Below are 21,274 nucleotides of genomic sequence, written 5' to 3'. Positions count from 1 at the left end.
CTCCCATGCCACCTTACACAATCATCAAAACTCTGTCTTGTCTCCCTGCAAGCCATTTAATATTTTATTTATTTTTAAAATATTTTATTTTTCCAATTTTTCATTTTACAATGTTTCTACCAAAAAAAAATCTAATCTAAACAAAAACCAACATTTTCTTCAACTTGCTTCTCTTCCTCTCTGCTGTTCCTTATTTTATATCACAATCTTACTGCATCACCAATTTCAACCTATTTATAAATTTAATCTTTTTACTCTCTATGTTGTTGTTTTTTTACTGCTCCTGTTTATGTCAATCCTGCTAACGTTTTTAATTGTTTACAGTTTGTCTTCATAAATTCAACAAATTCACATTCTGTTATTGAAAAAGTCTCTCGTCTGGATCTCTTATTCTTCTGGAAAGTTTCACCATCTCTTCATATTCCATCAGTTTTAATTGCCAATCTTCTTTCATTGGGACTGTTTCTTCTTTCCACATTTGGGCATATACCATTCGCAAATCATTTATATTTTACACTGACCCTGCACCCAGGACACTTTAGACCAAGACCTTTTCTGCCTGGAGGCTATATTCTCCCTTATGGGACTCCAGGCCAGAGGTCAGGATCTGCCCAAGCCATTTTGCTACCTGGGGCAAAGGGAAAGAAAGTGAATTCCCCATTTTTTGCACAAAATTTGACTAGACATCTGAATCTTACTTCAGCGCTGGTGATGGAATAGACTGGGACAACCCAGCCAGATGGGTGGGGTACAAATAATGAAAATAATAATGAAAATAATAATAATAATAATAATAATAATGTCTTCCACCACACCCTTAGGGCTTAGGGGCTGTGGGGACAGACCATATGGCACATTTCTAGCCACCTTTCCTCCCTCAGAATTTGCTGTCTGAGGCAGCTGCCTCACTCCTTCCGCCTTATGGAAGGGCACCCGAAGCAACAATACGCAGATTAATGGATGTGGCTCATACCTTTGCACAGTAGGCTCTATTCCAGCCACTCAGAAAGCCAGAGGTTTAGACACACCTACCCATCCACTCCATTCTCCATCCAGCCAAACAAGAGGCATTATGACAGTTCAAGGAGACCAGGCAAAAGCACTCAAGAAGAGCATGAAGGAAGGCTAAAATTGCAAACCGATGTGGAGAATCGAACTTAAGATTGGAAAAATGAGAAACCAACAGTGACCCCTCCATATTTGATCCACGGTGAACTGGGCATCCCGAAGTTCCACTCAAACCACCACAACCCTTTCTCAAATGAATGACTCGCCTGAACAAGAGAGATTGTTAAAACATTAGTTTATTCAATTCATTCTGGAAACGTGTGGGTGGTCCATTGCTCCAAGCATAGTAGCAGCAGCCCAGACCCTCTGGTGCTCTCTGAAGCATCCTTCTGCCCCCAGGTTGTATCCAAAATATGCCCAGTGGTTATGCTGCATTGGCACAGCAGCGGTTGTCGGCACCAGGGCGAGGTGCTGGCTTGGCTGGGAGTTGGGGGTCTCTCAAAAGTATGGGCGGAGAGGCCCAGGGCAGTGCTTCTTCCCAGAAGCTGGGGGGTTACCCACAGTGGGCAGGCAGGATGTTGTGAGGACAGCACTGTCTGCCAAGATGCTTGCAACTGAAATATCTGGAAGAGTGGGGTTGCTGCTGGCGGGCGAAAGAGGTGTGGCAGGGACAATGAAGCTATCTATGTCATGCATGTAAGCTAATGTTATTCCTGACCTGGCTTCGACCACAGTGGGAATGGGAATTGAGAGAAGTTGCTTCAACTCATGTATCAGTAGTGAAAGCATGCCCCTAAGAGACAACAGGGTTGGAGGGTCTGCCCTAAGTCACCCTAGAATACCCACATGCAAATGGCTCCAAGCCCAATGGGGGATGTGATACAGGGAACTGGTCTAATGGGCCATTGAAGGTTCAGGGCTCAAGGGACTCTATATGCTTAGAGTCATGCTAACACAGAGCTCCGGGAGCCCGTTCTAGAGCACTACAGCTGGTCCTGGTCCATACTAGGAAAGGCTTAATTTGAGCCACAGTAGAAAGTGATCTGGAACATTTGCAGAATGCCACATAACCTGGTTCTATGAGCATGTGGAGGCTGTATGTTTCAGGTCATTGGTCTGCCTAGACCAGAATCATGTCTATTCTGACCAGCAATGGTTTTTCCAAGGTCTCAGGCAGAGGTTCTTCTCTGCTGATTGAGATTGAGATCCTGACACAACTGCTCTTTATTAAAATGACCACCAGTTTTGGGGGCCACCAGAAGGTGCCAAGATCAGCTGCTGCACATAGAAACAGAGCCCACCACAGACGCCTTCCTGAAATGCTTCCAACCCATCATTCCCCATGTTCCCCCCCTTCTCCAGGGTGTACAGAGGCTGGTATGCAAACAGCACTTGTTAAGTGATTGGCATTTGGAGGCCTTTGTCTTTTCTGGTGGACCGACTGATGCCGGCCTGTAAGTCGCTAAGCTGGTGTTCCATAAATGCCTCCCTCTAGTCTGCTTTGCTGAACACTAGAAGGAAACACTTCCTATCCTTGCCCCCAGCTCTGGAGGTCAACAGCTTCCCAAACAATGCTATTAGTAGCCCCTGGGTTTAGTCATTCTGTCCTCCCTGCCTGGGTTTCTGTTGCTTTGTTCCCCAACCAAATCCTCAGACGTTGGCCATTGGCCTTGTCTTTGGACAAAACTCCACCCAGCTCATTCCTGGTTGAATATAACTGAGAACCTGCTTCCTTTGGGCTCAAAGGGTATGGGATGTCATTCCATGTAGACAAAGCTACTTCTTGGAAACAGCACTGAACCCCATTCCAAAAGAGAAAAAAGCAGCTGTGGAAAGGATGGGGGTGCCAAGTCAGTCAGTGTGCATCCCAGTTTCCTTAAAGAGGCACAAAAGGCCACAGCAAGAAGGAAGTGGTGAGGAGTCTTAACTCTTAAAGTCCCAGTAGGTTCAGCTCCCAGAAGACACATAACTAGCAGCAAGATCGAGCCTCTGCAAACAGCCCCAGGCTCCCTGGAAAACGTAGAAGGTTTCATTCTTACTCTCCCTGCCCCCAAGCTATGTTGCACACTCGCATCAGATAATCCGAAGTATGTCATGACAATCGACGAACCTGGTCCCAGGAAAGGCCAAGGAGGAGGTTGGGAAATTGAGAGTGTGAGAAGTTAGACGCCCCCACCCCCCTGAAAAAAAAGGCCCAGTCCCACAGTGAGGAGACCAGGAGTGCCTCCATAGGTCAGACTTCGCTTGTGACTGACCGGGAGGGAATGAGGACATCTGGGGTGGTGGGGAAAAGACACAGCTGAGGATCAGGTGACCTCTGAGAACACAACTCCGTGATTCTGGAACAGAAAGAGGGAAATACAAAAGAAAGATAGTCAGTTCTGCCTTCAGAAACAGTAACAAATTGTTAGAGAGGTCTGAGTTTGATCAGAACCTTCAGCTGGGCCCTACTAGAACCAAAACGGCAGGGTCATGACTGTGGTGCAACACCCAAGGTAATCTATCAAGCAGAATTTAGTACCACATTTACTCAAATGTAATGGGCCATCGAATCTAATGCACACCTCAATTTTCAAAACCTTGAAACCAAAAAAGTATTTGCTGGCAAATGTAAATGTGCCATCAAACATAATGCACACCTGAATTTTCGCGACATAATTCGGCCAAAAAAAGGTGTGCATTACATTCGAGTAAATCCAGTAATTTTAAAGCTTTCCTCATCTTGTTGATGTGTGTGCATTTTAAAGAAGCACACTCCTAGTCCTTGTGGCTGTAAGATGGTGTTTTTAAGTGCAAGGGAGGATTTTCCGCTTATAGGATTGGAAAATTCAGAGGAAAAGTTGACCTAGTCTTTACTTATAGCCCTGCCATATGAGACTTCACCCCCCGTCTTCTGGTTGTTGCAAAAATGTCTCAAACAACAAAAACAAATCGTGTATTTTGGTATGAACAACATATATATATAAAAGGCAAAGCAGCACTACAACGAAGAAAACCAAGACTTGCAACACAGTTCTGTGCCTGCTTACTCAGGAGTAAGTTCCACTGTGTTCAGTGGGGCTTATACCCCTGTAAGTGGGCATAGGATTGTGACCTACGTGTTAGGATTAGGTTGGCCATGTAAATTTATCTAGCTGGCATAATTTATTCTAGTCTCAGAATTTTTCTAGTTGCGGAATTTGGATTATCTAGCACAGAAGTACACACACACACACACACAAATACACACACACATAAACACAACATTGCTGCTGGTTTCCTTTGAAGGATGTGCCTGCAAGCGTTTGTTTCTCGAGGGTCATATGATCTGCAGCAGATATGATACGAAGTGCATTCAACGCTCTGTTTTCAGCCTGTCTTTGACCCATCAGCGCTGCTGGGAAGGGAGCCTGGGACCCAGTGGAGCTAGTTACCCCCAGACATGAGTCCCTTGCTCTCCTGAACTGCCACCTCATCCCTGCTGCTCTTCAGAGAGAGGTGCTGTCTTCCTCCAGTGCTCAAAAGCAAAGTAGAAGCATGGTGTGGCAGTCACATTCTTAAGGAAGCCAGCTGCTGGGTTGTACCCCAGCTGCCCAAGCAGGCTAACCCTCAGGACTTTGCTCAATATGTTGAGGTCACTTCCTGCTGTTTTGCAAAGCATCAGAGAAAGCATGGCACAGCCAGAGCAAGCGGGTTATTAATGCTCAAGCTCAGGGAAGCAGGGGGCGGGGGGAAAGGCTGGTGCATGTTGCCTGCAGGATGGGCAATGGACATCCACAGATAAGCTGTCCATGCAAACACACCTCCAAGGGCATTTGTTAACCTACTCCGCCATGTTGCCAGGCCTCCTGTTGCACACAGAATTGTCAGAATAAGGATCTCGCCCAAGGATGACTATCCCCTGCCCTTAAAATGAAGAGAGCTCTCTGTGATTTAGGGTGATGCTGCCCCCTCACTGAGGGGCAGATGGGGCTCATCAACCTGGAAGGGGACCCATCTAGGAGTAGGAAAACTCTGGTCCTAAACGTCTGCCCCCTTGCAGGATATCTTCGGGAGAAGAAAAGGCTAAGGAGTAAACCCTAGACAAATCCAGAGTCGAGTTCCTAAGACAGTTGCATGGTGCCTTGTACATCTTGCTCTGCTTTCCTTTGGACCACATCAGCAAGGCCAAGGGGGGGGGTCTTATCATCTGGGCAGCCCAGGACCTCCATATACCCTGCCCAGGTGGATGGGAATCTTCTTGCTTCCTTCAATGCTTCCTTTCCGCCTGAAGGGTCTCCTCAAACCATCAAAGCAACTGACCCAACTCCCTTGACATCTTCATGTCTGTCTCTCTGGACCCATCCATTCCCACAGCCCTCTCTTCTCAACTCTTGCGGCCCTCAACTTTCTTGACCTCTAGTTATTCCCTACGCTGATGCCCTGCCCAAATATTATTCTCCCTCAATGAGTGTTCCGCCTTGAGCAAGCAGTGGGGATGGCTGAGTCTGACCCAAAGGCAGTTCCCTCCCCCTTCCTCCAGATCAGTCACTTACTCGTAGGGGCGGGCCATTGCTGCGTTTCCAGGCGCCACCAAGCGGAGAGATCGCGCTAGCTGCCTTTCCAGGCCTCTTGAGAGTAGTGTAGAAAACTCCTGTTCTTCTGGGGGGTCCCTCACCTGCTACATCCCCACCCCACCCCAAGGGGGGCGGGCAGGCAGCACCATAGCAGGGGAGTTGGGGAGCACATATGGATGGTTGGGAGAGAACGACACAGAGATTGAAACAATTAGCACACTTGCTTGGATTGGGGAGGGAAGAAAATGGAAGTTTGGGGTTATTTTCAAGGTGTGGGGAATGGCGAGGGCTTGGGGACACAATGGCTCATGCCACACAAAGAAGAACTTGTGAATCCCCAAAGTTCCAGAATTCGGGGCATGGATAGATTCACAAAAACTCACTCTGTTTATGTGTAAAGCCTCTCCTCTTGCCGGTGGGGAGGTGTTGTGAGCGGGAATCACTTCCCGCAGCCGCAGGGGGGCGTGGCCAGGCCCCCTGTGTCATTGGAGTCCTGGGCCCATGTCACGCACTCCAGCCAGCCAATCTGGTGTGCTGGTGGGCGTGGTTTTGCTGTTTAAAAAGGCCGCAGGCCTTATAAGCTCCTCCTTCTTGTTCCCGGCTTCCTCAGATCACCCACCCGCCCTCCCTTTAGGCTTTGCCTCAGCACCTGACCTTGCTATGGACCTCGGTTGGTCGCCTTGGTTGCCAAAGGGCCCTGGTAGTAAATTTTTTCCACTTGGCAGATTGGGTCCAGCCACTTGGTTTTTTGCCTACCTTGTAGCAAATCATCACAATTTTGTAAGGTTTGGCGGTTAGGCACTGGAAATGCATTGTGTGTCGGAGGGGAGGTTGTGGCCATCACCTCCCCCTCCCCTTGAAGGGTATTGTGTTAAAGGGATCCGGCGGTTGTGGTTCCTGTCCGAAGCCCAGGTGGTGGCTAGGGCCATGGCATGACCCTTGGGTGACTCTAGGGGAAAGCTTCCAGTTGATTTGCATCCACAAGCTCCCCCTACAGGTTGTTAACACTCATGTGACTCCCTGCAGAGCGGGCAGGAGTCAAGTATAGTCTGTTCGGATCCCAATGCCTAAGCCAATACCACTCACATTCTGTAACCAATAAATTTGTGGTCTTTTTAAGCCCATTAACCTAAACTACTTGTGTCCGTGTGTCTTATTTCATCACAAAGCAGGGAGTGGGGCCTCGACTCACAACTATGTAAACTCATGCCTTCTGTGTAGAAGGGCCACTTTCTCCTTGCCTGCCTGCAGCATTTGGTTGGGGCAGAGGACCAAACAGGTCCATAATCAGTCCCACAATTCCATCACAGGGGTTGTGTCTAAAGCAGGGATGGAGACTAGGTGGCCCTTCAGATGTTGTTGTTTGAAAGTGTTGGGACTGCAACTCAGCTTGTACTGGAGACTGATGTGTCTGCACGGGGGAAAGTAGACACAGAGAACTTCCCACTTCAAATTTGCATCAGCCCCAGCTAGTATGGACAATAGCCAGGGGTGAGGCAATTCACCAACATCTGGAGGACCCACAGGTCCCCTACCCATGCCCTACACTGCCAATCCCACCCAACCATGCTGAAGGTGAGACTTTGCTTGAACAGGAGTCGCTCTGGGCTTACAGATATGTGAGCAGAGATGGGAAGGGTGGACTGAGCAGGCTCTGAGATAAGCAAATTGCAAGGAGATTGGGAATTCAAGAGAGTTGGCTGGCAGGTGGCTTCCTCCCACGTGGTCCAAGCATCATTGTGGCGGTTAGCCCTCCCCGCATCCAGGGAGGCAGCTAGAGTTAGGGGCTCAAGAACTAAGGGGGAGTAGCTAGCCTGACACACTTCCCTGTTAAGGTTAGAGCTGGCAAGATATTGGCCATGTCTTGCTGCCCCCTGCTTCCTCCTCCTTTTCATCACCCTAAAGATCCACCTTTCCAAGTTCTGCAACTGCTTACCTTCTGTTTCCTGGCCTTCCCTTATGCTAACCTTCCCCTCTCAAACGGTTCAGAATAGCTCAGCCAAGAAGAGCCTTTTTCCTTCTGACAAATGAACCCACCCTACTCAATTTTTTGGCACTGCTCCATTTTATTCTTGGCATCAAGTCCAGGCATCTCTAAAAGCTCTCTGCATTCAGACTGTGAGCCAATGGATCAAGCACTTTTCGCATGGTGGATTATTTTTTCCTGTGGTTATTTGTTTAGACAGCAAGGCACTTTTTAAAAAAGCACTTGTGTATTCTGTTTGCTTTTTTATGGAAGAAAGCAAGACATTAGCAGGAGAAAGAGGACTCCTAGCAAGTAGAGAAGGAAAGGACAGGGCAAGAAACCCAAGGCCTTGTCAGGAGAGGGAGCAAAGAGCGGACGGTGCAACATAGCGAGCGATCGGAAACTGCAAGTGCAAAGAGGCGAAAGGTCTTTCCAGGATGTCGAAGCAGGAAGCAAAAGTGTCTCTGGAAGATAACAGGGAGCCAGTCCAGTAAGCAGTAAAGAGGAATGACATGATCAAAGCACCGCCATGCGGTATGGATTATTCAGCAAGCAGAACTTGGAAGAGAAATGAAACATTTAAGGTGGCAGAGAGCCGGACAGAAAACAAAACATGATGGGAATCCCAGATGAGAAACAACCAGAGCCCAAAGCAACAATTTAGCAACTGATTATAGAAAGGGATGGATTCTGGCAATATTAAAAGGAAATACGTGGCATGATCTACAGAGAGAGAGAGAGAATTTGATGAGGTGGGTGGGTGGGTGAGAAAAAGTTACACAAACACACACCCCTGACACACACACCTCACCAAGGCTACATACTTGGATAGAGAATTGGAGACCCAAATCCTTATCGAGATAGAAACGAGTGGGGAAAAAAGGTGGTTTAGAATGGAGGGTAAAACTCAATGCTATGCATATAGATTATTAGTGAGTGAAAGCTCTGGTGCTGAAAATAACGAAGAAAGAGAACAGTTGTAAGTGTAAAAGAGGCTAAAAGAATAGTTGGGGTGTGTCACAATTCACGTGTAAAGGTTGGCAATCTAAACAGATCTTGTGAATAACTGAAAGCTTGGAGATACACCAATGAATGTTTATAGTCACCTTGGTTTGGCTGTTGGCATTCATTCGTACATTTCTAAAACTGGGGAAACACATACAGTGGTACCTCGCAAGATGAATGCCTCGTAAGACGAAAAACTCGCAAGACGAAAGAGTTTTTCATTTTTTGAGTTGCTTCGCAAGACGAATTTCCCTATGGGCTTGCTTCGCAAGACGAAAACGTCTTGCAAGTTTGTTTCCTTTTTCTTAAAACCGTTAATACCCAGGAATCCGTGCTTCGCGAGACGAAAAATTCGCAAGACAAAAAAACTCGCAGAACGAATTAATTTCGTCTTGCGAGGTACCACTGTACTCTACTTTCAGACAATCATGAAATTCATCTGTGATGGTGGGTACTCATGTGTGAATGATGATATTCACCAGGTTTCAGATATCCCTGTAAGAAGGGCAATTCTCGGAAACCATGTCAAAACGGCTGCCCAGTTGTTCATCAAGGCAACAGCTAGTCAGTCCTCCCTTTGACCACTCCTGAAGTGGAGCAAAGAGATGAGAAGATGGCTACAGGACAGCTTAGGTACCATGTGATGGACAGCCAGACATGTCCCATCACACAAAAGAGGTTGCTTTATGTGAACTTGTTCTATAGCTCTGCCCTCCCGTCTTCCTCAACCCCTGCCCCCTTCCCTCTGCCCAAATTCACCTGCTCTCCAGTCTTCAACACTCACTTTGGAGCCTTTTGCTAAGCTGCTCCCTACATCAGAGACAACCTGTTTTTCATCTTTGCCTTCCCTCTTAAAACTCATTTCTTCCACCCAAACATTTCCTGGATTACCACAACCTCCTTTCTTGCTTCCTGATTACTCCCTCCAGCTATCATCTCTCATTTTTCACTAGACACATTCTGTCTTCTCCCAGTTTTGTCCTTTCCATCACACCAAGATTATATGGGCCTCTAAGCAACAGAGACTTTTGAATTCTCCTTGTTTGGTCTATTAAGGTACATCCCACTTTCATGGTGGAACTCAGGTAGTCATACATGGAATTTCCCATAGAATATAACTTCTAAATTACTGCATCAAGCCCAGAACTTCATGTTGAGGACAACACAAGGCACCAGGAATGAAATGTATGATTGTGGGAAGCTACTTATGGACTATCTGAAGCTAACACAACAGAGCATTTCCTAACTCACTCCTTCCAGTGCTCAAACTTTTAAATTGCCACTTTCCATCCCTCAGTGCCACCCCCTCTTCACTCTACTTAAACCCTTTGCATTCTTTAAAATCACCGCTTTCTCCTTCTCTTTTTCCTTTATTCCAACCTATGCTGCTGTTTAAAAGCGGCATTCTACAACTTGCTTTTGCTGCCCTTCCCCACCCTAACTTCATGCAAACTCAGGGTTGTGATGAGATATTCTCCAAGTAGGACTGAATGATGATAGGCTTACATGTATATCAGAAGATATATCTATTTATCTATCTATCAGACCCAGCACTCCAAGCAACTGGGTATAGCATCTAAACTGGAGGAATTTCCCATAATGCCCCAACATAGTGTTCCTCTGGGATGCTGTATGGGATTTAAGTGGTGGCTAAAGCCAGTTGATCAGAGAGTTCTAGTTGCTCCCCACTCCTGTTCCCACTGTGCCATGTAGGCCTGTCATGGCCCACTGACTGAGGAGGGAGCCCAATGGAGGGCCACATTTTGCCCACAGCCCACCCCCAAACCTGGAGTCAACTGTGTGTCTGTGCATAAGTTGTAGAGATGTTTCAGGACGTCGCAGAGCAGGAGGTAGGCAAGGGTTGCTGGGCGGGATGCCGCTTACCTGAGCCACACTCAACTTTTCTAGGGAACTGTCCACACAGGGCAAGCCCATGACAGGGACACTGGGCAAGCTGCTTTCAGTTGGGGTTGTTTTCTTGGCCGTAGGTGGGCTGCTCTGGAAATTGTTGACCACGCAAGTCACCTGCCAGTAAAAGAAAAACGCAGACGTTCTGCCCAACTTTGGTTCTATTACTAAACTTTCTGCCAAATTTTAGTTCTTCTACTTTAGTTCTTCACTTTCATGCTAGCCTTCCTTGACTCCAAGCCCATGGCTATTGGCCAAGCTCCCCGAGTCCTTTCCTTTCCTTTTTTTTCCTTTTTGTATATATTTTTTATTAAATTTTCTGTTTTACACTTTAGAAAATGCATTTAAACAACCTTAAAACATCAGTGACTTCCCCTCTTCTCTTTCCATGGTTCATTTTGCATAACATAAATCCCTGCATATTTTACATAAACTAAACCACTCAGTATTCCATTATTACATCCATCAAACCTTGTTTACACTGTTGAATTTATCTTAATGCTGCCCATGTTTTCAAGTGAACACAATTTCTCCCCATATATGCAATAAACATCTTCCAGGCTTCTTTAAATGTATCCGGTATGTTCTTCTTGTTCTCTTATTCTATATGTTAGGTCCGCAAGCTGCACATATTCCATCAGTTTAAGTTGCCATTCTTCTATAGTTGGGACATCGCTCGTTTTCCATTTTTGGGCTAACAAAACACGGGCTACAGTGGCGGCATACATAAATAACCTTTTTTGACACCTGGGAATTTCCGCCTGAATTATCCTCAACAAAAAGGACTCAGGAAAAGTACTTTTAAACAGTTTTTTCAATTCATTATGAATTATAACCCAATACCCTTTCACCCTTTTACTGGTCCACCACATATGGCACTTTTTACTAATGCTAGCCTTCCTTGACTCCGTGCCAACGGCTATTGACCAAGCTCCTTGACTCCTTTCCTTATATGGGGAGAGCCCTGCTGGGTCAGATCAAAGGGGGCCCAGGGTGTCACACATTACTTTCCCACAATGGCCATGGGAAACCCACAAGCAGGGAAAGAGTATCCTAGCCACACAATGAGCCACACAATTTGTTTGGGGCTGCAGGACTCAGTTCTAAGTGCACTACAGTACCTAGGGAAAGTATGAGAATCCTCGGGCCTCCTGATGTTCTTGGACTCCCATCATCCCCTGCTGTGTCATGTTAAGTTGCTCCTGATGTTTGTTGAGGTCACTTACAGCAGTTAATTTGAGGTCCCCTGCCGCAATACCACCACCTGCTGGCATTTAAACAAACACACTTCCGTGCTTATAAATTAACTTGAATGAAACCCTGGTAAGGTCCTGTTAAAAGGCACCACCAAACCTGATCAGATTCAGGTATTCGTGGAGGACGCTGGTTTTCTGGATCCATATCAACCGAGGGTTAGGTGTGCTTTTGTCACTGCCTTGTCCCTTGTGGTGTGGACTGTGGTGTGGACTGCTGGTGGCACAACTGTGACCCTGTCTTGGATGGAGATAGCCTAGCATTAGTGACCTATGCTCTGGTAACCTCCCTCTAGATTAATGCAGGTGGCTGCCTTTGAAATTAGTTCAGAACTTCAGTTGGTGGAGAATTTTGCAGCACAGTGACTTACTAGGATCAGGTGTTCTGAGGATATTACACAGGTGGGTACCAGGATGTTTCTGGGCCCAATTCAAAGTGTTGGTATTAACTTTTAAAGCCTTATGCAGCTTAGGAACCTGGTACCTGAACTCCTCCTAGATGAGCCTATCTTAACCTTATAATTGTCAGTGGGGGTCTCTTCAAGATTATGTCTCCACTGGAAATATAGAGTGTGGCATCAAGTTGGGAATTATACGGACAGAACTACCCAAACCGTGTAGAAATTTATTCATGTATGCAGCTACAGCGGCAAGAATGTTACTCGCCCAAAAGTGGAAAGAAGAAGTAGTCCCAGCAAAGGAAGAATGGATACAAAAACTTATGGAATACGCAGAAATGGTGAAACTTGCTGGAGGAGTAAGAAATCAAGATAACAAACTTTTTATAAAAGAATGGAAATGGTTTATTGAATATTTACAAATAAATTGTAAACAGATAAGAACATTGGCATGATTATTGTAATAACCTGCAGTTTTATAAGAGTATGTATTTAAAGTAGATGGATAAATGAGCAAATTCAGTTAATTTGGATATGCAGAAAATATTAAAAATGAATTTAAGGAACCGCAGGAAGAGGAGGAAGGAAGTCAAGTTATGAATGTTAAAATGATATATTTCCAGATAAATTGCAAACCGATAGAAACATTAGCAGGATTATTGTAATAACCTGCAGTTTTATAAGAGTATATATTTAAAGTAGATAATTAAATGAGCAAATTAAATGAATTTGGATATGCAGAATATATTTTTTTAAAACCGCAGAAAGAGGGGGAAGGAAGTCAAATTTTGAAATGTTAAATTGATTGTGAAACTAATGAAATGTATAAACTTGAAAAGTATAATTAAAACAAAAATACATCAAAAACTGAAATGTTAAAATGATTGTAAAATTATTGAAATGTATAAAATTGGAAATTACAACAAACAAACAAACAAACAAACAAGAGTGGCGTCAGGAGACAGGACTTTTTTGGTGATGGCACCCTTTCTATAGAACACTTTCCCCAGGGAAGATCACCTGGTGCCTTCTGTGCCATCTTTTTGGTGCCAAGCAAAGCTATGCCCCACCCCACGAGTTTGTTCATTTTTCTGTAGTCCTTGGCAATTTTGTCAGCTTTAACATTGGTAGGATTTTTAGGGCTTTAGAATTAACATCTCACCCCTGCTGTTGGTTTGTAACATTATTTACGGAGGCTGTTATTTTGGAGAGGCAAGCTTTTTACACGTAGTTTTGTACAATGCTTGCCAATGTTTCCATGTAATTGCATTTCCTACTTTGTATGTTGTACGGCACCTAGAGGCTTCGGTGTAGGTGAAGTACTAATCTGATAATAATACTAATAATCTGGTGAGGAGGCTCCTGTAGCTGCTGTGCAGACACTTATTAAATTAGGCTTCTTTCATCTTCCAAAGCAACTACTCTATTCCCAGCTTAAGAAGAGAAAGCGAAATACCAGTGGACAACAAAAGAGGTTTAAAGATACTCTCAAAGCAAATCTGAAAAATTTTGTATAAGCACTGATAACTGGGAAACACTGGCCTGCGAGTGCTCCAATTGGAGAACAGCCTTTACCAAAGGTGTCATGGGCATTGAAGACACTCGAATTCAGGACGAAAGGGAGAAACGTGCTAAGAGGAAGGCAGGCTTGGCAAACCCTCACCGTGATCAACTCCCACCAGGAAACCTATGTCCCCACTGTGGAAGGACATGTGGATCCAGAATTGGCCTCCACAGTCACTTATGGACGCACTGTTAAAACAGTGTTTATGGAAGACAATCTTCTTACCTCTCTTGCCCTGTCCTAGCCACTATGATCCACGTGATGGTCACCTGCAGACTTGATTATTGTAACTCACTCTACGTGGGCTGCCCTTGAAACTCCAGCGGGTGCAGAATGCCGCAACAAGGCTCCTTATGGGGTCTTCGCTGCAGGATCACATTCACCCGGTGCTATACCAGCTGCACTGGCTCCCAGTGGAGTACAGGATCAGGTTTAAGGTGCTGGTTTTAACCTTTAAAGCCCTATACAGCCTTGAACCCTCATGCCTATGGGACCGCCTCTCCTGGTATGTCCCATGGAGGACCTTACGGTCTTCAAATAAAAACACCTTGGAGATCCCGGGCCATAGGGAGGTTAGGATGGCCTCAACCAGAGCCAGGGGTTTTTCAACCGTGGCCCTGATCTGGTGGAACGCTCTGTCACAAGAGACTAGGGCCCTGTGGGACTTGATATCTTTCCGCAGGGCCTGTAAGACAGAGCTGTTCCACCAGGCCTTTGGCCAAGGCACAATCTGACCCCCTCTCTCCTTCTGTAATCCTCATAGAACTCTAGCCCAATGGTTGCCATTAATTTGACTCTGAATTTATTTTAGAATGAATTTATTTTAGAATGTATTTCAGTTAACTGATTTTATGTAAACTGTGTTATTTTTACTGTTGTTAGCTGCTCTGAGTCGGGCTTCGGCTGGGGAGGGTGGGGTATAAATAACATTTTATTATTATTATTATTATTATTATTATTATTATTATTATTATTATTATTAAAAGGTAAAGGGACCCCTGACCATTAGGTCCAGTTGTGACTGACTCTGGGGTTGCAGTGCTCATCTCGCTTTATTGGCCGAGGGAGCCGGCATACAGTTTCCGGGTCATGTGGCCAGCATGATTAAGCCAGAGCAGCACACAGAAATGCCGTTTACCTTCCCACCAGAGTGGTACCTATTTATCTACTTGCACTTTGATGTGCTTTCGACCTGCTAGGTTGGCAGGAGCAGGGACTGAGCAATGGGAGCTCACCCCGTGATGGAGATTTGAACCGCTGACCTTCTGATCGGCAAGTCCTAGGCTCTGTGTTTTAACCCACAGCGCCACCCTCGTCCCAATTATTATTATTAATCGCCAAACAGAAAAGAATGAAGAGAACAGAACAGAACATTAGCCTACTGCTCACAAAGTCCCCCCTTCCCCCCTTGAAGGCCCAACTCCTGAGCATCTAGGCTATTTCCCTGCATCTCAAGGTCTTGCACCAGATACCATCCTGCATCTGCAGGTGGGGCGGCCCGAGCTCTCTCTTCCCCATGTCCTGTGCGGAAGCCCCACCTCCCCCTACCTGCCTTCAGTCTTGCCCATGACAGACGCACCATCACTTACCAGGAAGGCAGCAATGGCGCCACCGGTGAGGAACCCTGCCAGCACATCGGACCAGTGGTTCCGATACTCCGCAACGCGAACCACACCCACCAGGAAAGCAGGGCACAAGAGAGCCAGGCACAGGGAGGGCTTGGCCAGGCGAGAGCCCTTCAGCCGGAAGACCAGGGTCACGTACATCTGCAGGGGGAGGGAGGAGCAACAGAGGGTCACAGTCGGAGGCTGGCAATGGGGGCAGTTGCTTAGTCTTCCTTGGAGGGCATTAGGAATGCATAGCAGAGCAGTGGGAATTGCAGGATGCACAGCTATTATGTTGTGGTCTTTTTAAAATGTAAATAAAGAAGGCGGGTTTACAGTTCTTATTGCAAATATTCTGTATTGCGGAGCTTCCAGAGAGGTAGCAGTCAACTGCAGAGTCCTGAATCATTCCCCGCCTGCCCCCTGCAACTTCCCACTGAAATGGGCCTTAGAGCAACCAGCAATTTCCTACATTCCTGTAGCTGCTGCCACCACATTTCCCCAAGACCTGTGACCAGGTGCAACAGCTAGTGGGGGCCAATATACTTTGCCCCTCCTGAAGTTCTTAAGGAGGGAGCCAGGCTCCCCTGTTACATCAGCGCTTTGCACTACGTGGCGCGTGCAAAACTAGCACATTGCATGATGTGTCATGTGACATCAGACATTGGATCCCTCAGTAGTGGGGGCAAGTCAGCATCCCTGCCCCTGACCACTGTGCCTCCTCCCTAATTCTCTCTCTCTCTCTCTCTCTCTCTCTCTCTCTCTCTCTCTCTCACACACACACACACACACCAATGGAAAGCTCAGTACAAACAGCACTGCTTTAACCCCAATTGAAACAGTGTGCCCCATATCGGTTCTCCTGTGGGAAGGCTCCTTTTCTTCATTCTCGGGGGGGGGGGGGGCTGACCAGCCCACATATCTGGGGTCGGGAAAGGTTCTCTGCCGAGTCAGTTTGGCCAGCGGTGCCTCTGTGCATGTGTGTCTTTCTTCCTGCAAGACTCGGCTGTTTTGTTCTCTAGAGCTGGTTGTTCAGCTTATTAATCATGTTAATAATGAAAATCTTAATAATAATAAATCTTAATCATGTAAATCTTAATCATGAAACCAGCGAGTGCACAAAGCTAATAAATAAGCAAGCACCTTTCGGCAGCGCTGCATGGTCTGAATTGCACGGTGTTTCATATGCAGGAAGAAGCCTAATGGGGAAGCTGGCTCTGCAGCCCAGAATAGAGGCTGCTCTAATCATCTTTTGGTCTCTTCCAGTTCTTTGATATGATGAGTTTCTCCCTCGTTTGCGGCTGACATCCACTGCTTGCCCCAAGACATTTTGCTGCACAGGACAGAGCCCATGTATCTTCTTTCTCCCCCTTTCTCTCTCTTACACACACACACAAACAAACATAGGTAAACACATTGAAAAGTCTTGTTCGACATGCAGATATTAAGGGCTCATCCACACTTCTGCTTGTCCCTTGCCTAGAAAGCACAGGTCTGGGCGGTTTTCTGGTCCGAGCAATTTTGCCTCTGCTCTGTCACTTTTCCTGGAAATCCTCTCTCTGGAACAAGCATCATTCTGCAGAAAACCAATTGCCATTGGTTCCAATTCAGCAGTGGAGCAAATGGAAGTTTGGATGAGCCTTTATTCCCGCCTTTATGTCTTCCCACCCCATAGCAGATTCCTGCCACCACCTCAGCTAAAGTCTTTCTTGCTGATCCTGGGCGTCCCCCAGATGTTGTTGGAGAGGCAAAGGGAAATTATTTAGGAACATAGAAACAAACTCGCCGGCCTGATCAGGCCAATGACCCATCTAGTCCAGTGTCCTGTTCTCACAGTGGCCAACCAGATACGTCTTGTGGGGAACCAGCGAGGGGAACATGAGCACAAAAGCCCTCTTCCCTCCAGTGGTTTCCAGCTACAAGAAGAAGAAGAAGAGTTTGGATTTGATATCCTGCCTTTCACTCCCTTTAAGGAGTCTCAAAGCGGCTCACATTCTCCTTTCCCTTCCTCCCCCACAACAAACACTCTGTGAGGTGAGTGGGGCTGAGAGACTTCAGAGAAGTGTGACCAGCCCAAGGTCACCCAGCAGCTGCATGTGGAGGAGCGGAGACGCGAACCCGGTTCCCCAGAATACAAGTCCACCTCTCTTAACCACTACACCACACTGGCTCTCAGCATGGTTGCCTCCAACTGTGGAGGTAGACCATTCAGTCTTCTCCATCTGGAAAGAGGGTAGGTTCTCTGCTCAGATCAGGCAACACTTTGTGACACTGCTGAGACACCAAACTCATTTCTTTTCTGAGCCTTGATAGCAAAAGATCCACTTTCCTCCCCTCTTTCTCCCTTCACGCCCATCAGAAGGCACCCCAGCCCTCCTAAGGAGCCCATTTTGGGGTGGAGCAACCAAAACTCAGAGCTGGCTGGCATGCCTTGCGATCGTAGGTCAGGGATTCCCCCCGGCTGCCATACATCCAGATTTCCCCCGACATTATCAGGATTTCGAAGGCAGAAATGACGTTTGGGAGGGAATTTCCGAAATGTGACGCTTTGTCCTGGATTTTAGGCAAGTCAATCAAATGTGTTTTTTGGGGGGGGGGCATTTTTGTTATTAAAAACAACAACAACTCTACAGCTTTTGGGTTTTCCTAAAAAAAACCACACAACAACAATTTGGGGGTCTTCCTAACTTTCAGGGTGTCCTGGTTTTTCCTTTTTGAAATATGGCAACCCTAGATTTCCCAAATTTGAGTCTCCAGCTGTTTTGGGGCTACAGCTCTCATCATCCCTAGCTAGCAGGAGCAGTGGCCAGGGATGATGGGAACTGTAGTCCAAAACCAGCTGGAGACCCAAGTTTGGGGAAATTTGGTGTAGGTGGCCTCTGAAAGGTCGGGCCCAGCAGTCACCTCCACCACATCCGACATGTCCTTGTGGGAAGAGATAGGCGCTTTTTGGTTACCCCAGCCACTTCAGCTCCCTCCTCACTCCGACACACATTTCCCTGGCCCCTCCACCCACCAGAGCCGCGTACCACAGTATAGGCTACAGCGTAGGCACTGAGAGCAGCATCCTTGGAGGGGAAGGCCTTGCGGGCGGCAGTGACCAGGGCGGGGTTGCCCGTGCAGGCAGCCTTGTCCGTGACGTAGATGGTGCCTGGGGGCGCCTGGCAGCCGAGGGCAGTGTAGTTGGGTCGACACACCGACAGGAAGTGCGGAGTCTGGTTTCCGGTAACCACCTGGCCAGCGTTGGCAAAGATAGTGGTAGTGAAGAGGCCAAAGGAATAAATGCCTGTGGGAAAGTAACGGGGAAGAAATGGGCTGAAAGGAAGGAGATGAACAGCTGGAGGTGGCGAAGCTGGGGTTTGTAAAAGATATATCGTTCAAAACTGGTTTGAAGTCCATATCGTGATATCGGTTTCATTTTTTTTTGCCTGGCAGCAGTGCTGGATTTATGTATAAGCTAAACAAGCTGTAGCTTAGGGCCCCACTCTCTTGGGGCCCCCCAAAAAATTAAGGGGAAAAACCCTGGATGTACATTTCCAAAATATAAGATAAAAAACAAATACCGTAAATTAAAACCTATATACAACAACGGTGTTTTGTAGGCTCCTATGATGTAAGTCATGGGCCCCGCCTGCTAGCCTGCTCCCTAAAATATCACTGGTTTGCTCATTGCTATATATAGGGTGCCTACATTCTGCTATTTATAATTATTAGTAATTTGCATCATATATTTACACCTATTATTATTTCATGTTATAGCAAGTTTATAGAGACTAGATTATAAGTCTTTGTAAATTGTGTTTCTAAAGGAACTCTTGTTATTGCCAAATGCCAGTGTGTTTGCATTATTAAGTTTGTTATGAATAAAAAATCATTTTAAGTTAGAGCTTAACAATTATTTCACTATTAATATACTTCTTCTTAATTGTATTTCAGTTCAACAATTACTTTGATAAAATACATATTTTGTTATGTGCAAATGGCTTTAGATAATTTATGGCTTTAGGTCCATAAATTACCATATAGCATATATTCAACACAAAAAACAGCGACAATTTGTTGTTGACAAAGGAGAGCTGGACATATAAAGGGCCCTATTACCTTCAGTAGCTTAGGGCCTCATCAAACCTAAATTCAGCCCTGCCTGGCAGTACATCATGAATCATCATGTATGTGTGTGCTATGCAAAAATCACAATGTGGGCAAAACCATGAAGCCAGCCAATGTGTTTCTCGATTCCTGCATCTCCCATTAACTTTGCTGGCTCAGCTCTCCTCTGCCTCAAGCAGGGGGCAGTGAATCACAAGAGCAAAATTCACGATGCAGGAAAAACTGTGAGGCCAGCCAATGCCTCTACTTAGCTCTCTCCTAATTTCAGACACCATGATATATCTGTGTATCACGATGTTTAGCTGGCAATATACTGCAATGTTGAAAACCAGATATCGCCCAGTCCTAGTGTGCACTGTGTGTGGAACGTAGTGAGCTTTGCATCTGCAGAATGTCTGCTTTGCAGAGAACTGTGGCAAGTGCAAAAAAAGGTGCTATTGAAGCTAAAGATGCCACAAGAGGATGGAAACTTTGGGGCCATCCACACTTTCATTTGGGAACGCGGGTGGCGCTGTGGGTTAAACCACAGAGCCTAGGACTTGCCGATCAGAAGGTTGGCAGTTCGAATCCCCGTGACGGGGTGAGCTCCCATTGGTGGTCCCTGCTCCTGCCAACCTAGCAGTTCAAAAGCCGGTCAAAAGTGCAAGTAGATAAATAGGTAAGGTAAACAGCGTTTCCATGCACTGCTCTGGTTCGCCAGAAGCGGCTTAGTCCTGCTGGCCACATGACCCGGAAGCTATACACTGGCTCCCTCGGCCAATAAAGCGAGATGAGCGCAGCAACCCAAGTCGGTCACGACTGGACCTAATGGTCAGGGGTCCCTTTACCTTTACCTTACACTTTCATTTGTCCCATGATTTCATGTCAAAGGTCCAAGAGGAATATATTTTTTGTCCTGCTGCTTTCCCCACAAAACTTTGTTGTTTACTGTCAAATTGGAACAAACGCCAATGGGGTTTTCTGTTCCAATTCAGCAGTAAACATCTCCTTTTCCTGGGGAAAGGGGTGGGACCAAAAAAAACCCCAACCTCTCAGATCTGTGATTTGAAAACACTTGAAATCATGGGCTGAACAGAAGTGCAGATAGGCCTTTTGCTTCAGTATTTATGTTAACTGATGACTGGGAGACTGGGCTTCTCTTAGAAACTGCTGGCATATTGCCAGATAACTTGCTTATTTGTGTCTCTCTCTGGGACCAGAGAGAGAACAGTCCTTAGGTAAGAACCTAAAGAAAACTAGACTGCATTGCTAGTTGTTTAAGAGCAATGAGCTGATTTGTATTTTAGTCGGTTACCTTTTTTTGTAACCAGTTTAAAGATGGTTTGCAGTAAAACTTTGGAACTCTATTTTTCTCGGCGTGGAGAGCTTATTGATCCATATTCTGCACAAGGTCCAGATCAGGGAATTCCGCTCACATAACTCTTAACAGGGTGGAGCTGAAAATTAGGAGGGAATCTTGGGAGTGACTTTGAGGCAAGGGAAGGAGGCAGGGTGGTAAAGTCATCTTTCACTTACCCAGAAAACGGATGATGCGCCGTAGAAGGGGGTTGAAATAGCAACACTCTCCTGAGATGATTGTCTTCTCCTCGCGTCTCTCAGGCTGGAGGAAGAAGGCAGCCAGTTCTCCAACAAGAATCTAAGGCAGGCAGGTGATGGGTAAGAGACAGAGAGAAGATAAGCTTTGGCCAAGTCAAGCCCAATTCATTAACCACTGAAGTGAGAAAGAATCTGTTTCTTTGAAAGTGCTTCTGACACAGTGATTTTATACCACTTGTGGGTCCAACACACTTATTTAGCAGGACGGGACCTCACTCTTTGTCGGGGTATCCATTTCTGTGACCATAAATGGCTGAAACAAATATATGGGCACTTGCTGCAGAAAAAGATGTGACTACCTAATTCTGCTCTTTGAGCCTGGTACCC

At 46.2% G+C, this 21,274-nt stretch overlaps 1 protein-coding gene across 4 annotated transcripts in view; it reads right to left on the bottom strand.

Annotated features, from left to right (window-relative positions):
* Window positions 1-1,286: 1,286 nt before the first annotated feature.
* PLPPR2 (phospholipid phosphatase related 2) overlaps window positions 1,287-21,274 on the bottom strand; it is a 48,603-nt gene continuing 28,615 nt past the window's right edge. The window contains exons 4-10 of one of the 4 annotated variants that reach the window (XM_083719479.1): window positions 20,867-20,987; window positions 18,271-18,527; window positions 15,227-15,403; window positions 10,399-10,539; window positions 5,523-5,647; window positions 4,791-4,835; window positions 3,273-3,347 (exon numbers count right to left, since the gene is read on the bottom strand). In XM_083719479.1, coding sequence (XP_083575605.1) covers window positions 4,811-4,835; window positions 5,523-5,647; window positions 10,399-10,539; window positions 15,227-15,403; window positions 18,271-18,527; window positions 20,867-20,987 — 846 coding nt within the window. In that variant the 3' untranslated portion in view covers window positions 3,273-3,347; window positions 4,791-4,810. Of the gene's footprint in view, window positions 3,348-4,790; window positions 4,836-5,522; window positions 5,648-10,398; window positions 10,540-15,226; window positions 15,404-18,270; window positions 18,528-20,866; window positions 20,988-21,274 lie in introns of all 4 variants that reach the window. The other 3 variants (XM_083719477.1, XM_083719478.1, XM_083719480.1) reach the window with 3 other exon arrangements.

The sequence above is a fragment of the Podarcis gaigeae genome, assembly GCF_964106915.1.
Source record: "Podarcis gaigeae genome assembly, chromosome: 17".
Lineage (NCBI taxonomy): Eukaryota > Metazoa > Chordata > Lepidosauria > Squamata > Lacertidae > Podarcis > Podarcis gaigeae.
The sequence above is the reverse complement of the archived record's forward strand: the minus strand, read 5'-3'. Positions and strand labels throughout refer to the sequence as shown.